Source organism: Populus trichocarpa, chromosome 5 (assembly GCF_000002775.5).
Source record: "Populus trichocarpa isolate Nisqually-1 chromosome 5, P.trichocarpa_v4.1, whole genome shotgun sequence".
Taxonomy (NCBI): Eukaryota; Viridiplantae; Streptophyta; class Magnoliopsida; order Malpighiales; family Salicaceae; genus Populus; species Populus trichocarpa.
In genome coordinates this window covers 5,637,627-5,639,668 of record NC_037289.2, presented here as the reverse complement: position 1 = coordinate 5,639,668, position 2,042 = coordinate 5,637,627, and the positions used below count along the sequence as shown (strand labels likewise).

At 43.5% G+C, this 2,042-nt stretch overlaps 1 protein-coding gene across 1 annotated transcript; it reads right to left on the bottom strand.

Annotated features, from left to right (window-relative positions):
• Positions 1-311: 311 nt before the first annotated feature.
• On the bottom strand, positions 312-1,490 carry LOC7477119 (NAC domain-containing protein 101). The gene has a single exon (XM_002306306.1). The coding sequence runs from the start codon at positions 1,488-1,490 to the stop codon at positions 312-314; it is 1,179 nt and encodes a 392-aa protein (XP_002306342.1).
• Positions 1,491-2,042: the final 552 nt, after the last annotated feature.

The window sequence follows — 2,042 nt, the reverse complement described above, 5'->3', positions numbered from 1 at the left end:
TATATATATATATATATATAGAAATAGAAATGGCCATAGCTTTGGTAATCGTGGTTTCAATGGCGCATAACTATCAGAATTAATAATATTAATACAGTAGCAAACATATATAAACGATAAACCCACTGTCAACACAAGACGACATCATATAAAACGAACAACGCCAACAGTTGAGAATAAAGGTAGGAATTTGATAGCCACAAACATGATTTTATTGATAAATTGGCAAAGTGTTCCTTACAGATTGTAGCTTGTATGAAAACTTATTTACACGTTTAACAGATTCTAAATCATAAACAGAAAAAAGACCACTACAATAAAGAAACGTCATACGGGCTCTCCATACGAAAAGGATTAATGTAGATCATCTCAACTTCATTTTCTTGAACCAGGCATGTTGGATTTGCTTGCGGCAGCTGTTGCGAAAGCGACCCTCTCCAACCGCTGCTAAGGCTGGAACCAGAAACTTGGGCGTCAAGATGATAACCATCAGCATCAGTTGCAAGGGATTCAACCGGAGTCGATCCTTTTGGTGTAGAATGAACCTCATCAGCCTCAGGTGGTGATTGAATGGACGGAACCCCACCTGCCAAGTCAGAGCCACCATCTAAACCCAGCAGTCGAAGAAGCTCTCGATGGTAATCATCATCCTCCTCTGTTGCAGATGGCTCCTCATCATTGTCGATGCGCACAACCTTATTTGGTTGCAAGTTCTCTGCACAGCTTGAAGTGGATACAGTTGGTGCTGCAACGTTGATAGTAGATGCAACGGAACTGACAGCCATCTCATCATCGTCAAAGTCCTGAAAAAGTTGATGAGAAAACGACTCCAAATTGTCAAATCTCACCCCATTATACACGATCTCAGATTCAGTTTCGGCCGCCGCCTCGAAACCCGTGATCTGTTGCTGGTGGTAGCCTTCACCAACCCTGGCCTTCTGAGATATGGTGTTTGTTGCATCATCAACACCGTCAGCTTGCCTTCTCCTCTTTTTCGTCGTTTGTGTGTGGCTCTTGTTGTCGTCTTTCCTTCTCAACTGACACAAAACAATGACTTGAGAAAGGGATGGCAAGCTATACTCGTACATTGTCCAGCCGCCGCCATGTTGGCCAGGCTGAGTGCTTTGATAACTGAAGCATTTCCTGATGCCCGTGACAGAGCAATGCTCGTCAATAGCGACACCGATGGCTCGGTCAGTGTCTTCTCTATGCCACGTTGCAGGGCCACCGGCAATTTTGCGGGTGACATGGGAAGTGGGGCTTTTCTTTTTGAGGTTAGTGAAGAAGAAGACATCTTCTCCTTGGATCCTGTGGAAGGCGTTCCAGATTTGGAGAGGTTGATAGGCGTAGATGTCACAATCTCTAACCGGACCGGAGGTGATGAAGAGAGGGTTGGTGACCTTTGGGTAGAGATAGAACTGGACCAGTTCTTGATCAGTGGGAGAGAAGCGGTAACCAGGTTGTAGGGTTTGTGGTAGAGAGAAATCCATTCTTATGCGATTTAGTTATAAAATACAGAAGAAACTAAAGAATGGATGAACAAGAAACCAACTTGAAGATCAAACTCCAAGACAAGAGACAGCGAGAGAGAGAGTTACTTGCTGACTCAGAAACCCCGCCCTGAGAGATATGTGATCAGGTGATGCTATCTCCCCAGTCTCTTTTATGATGTATTTTTAGGGTTTTTTGTTGCTGTGGCGGTGGTGCTTCGTCCAAAGGTATTTCAAAATCTTTGTTAACTAAATTAACAGAATTCCTTTTTTTTCCTGAAAGGAGTCAGTTAGAGTCCGTTAAAGCTAGCTACTGATCAACTGAAGTGCGCACACGGTGCCGGACAAGAGAAGCGGAGCGGAGGTATAGTATTTGTACGTATAAAGAAAGGAGGGAGTAGTAGTAGTAGTAGGGTATGAGTGTGTATATGTATGATCTCGAACAGACAGTTTTACTCTGGCAGCCTTATCCGAGTTTCAGTTTACAACTTCCTTAAATTGTGGACAACAAATTCAAGCCTACATATCAGGCTAAGCACTATCAGTTTAAGC

Excerpts from the sequence above, each read along its gene's own strand:
- LOC7477119 (XM_002306306.1), bottom strand. The coding sequence starts at position 1,490 with ATGGATTTCTCTCTACCACAAACCCTACAACCTGGTTACCGCTTCTCT.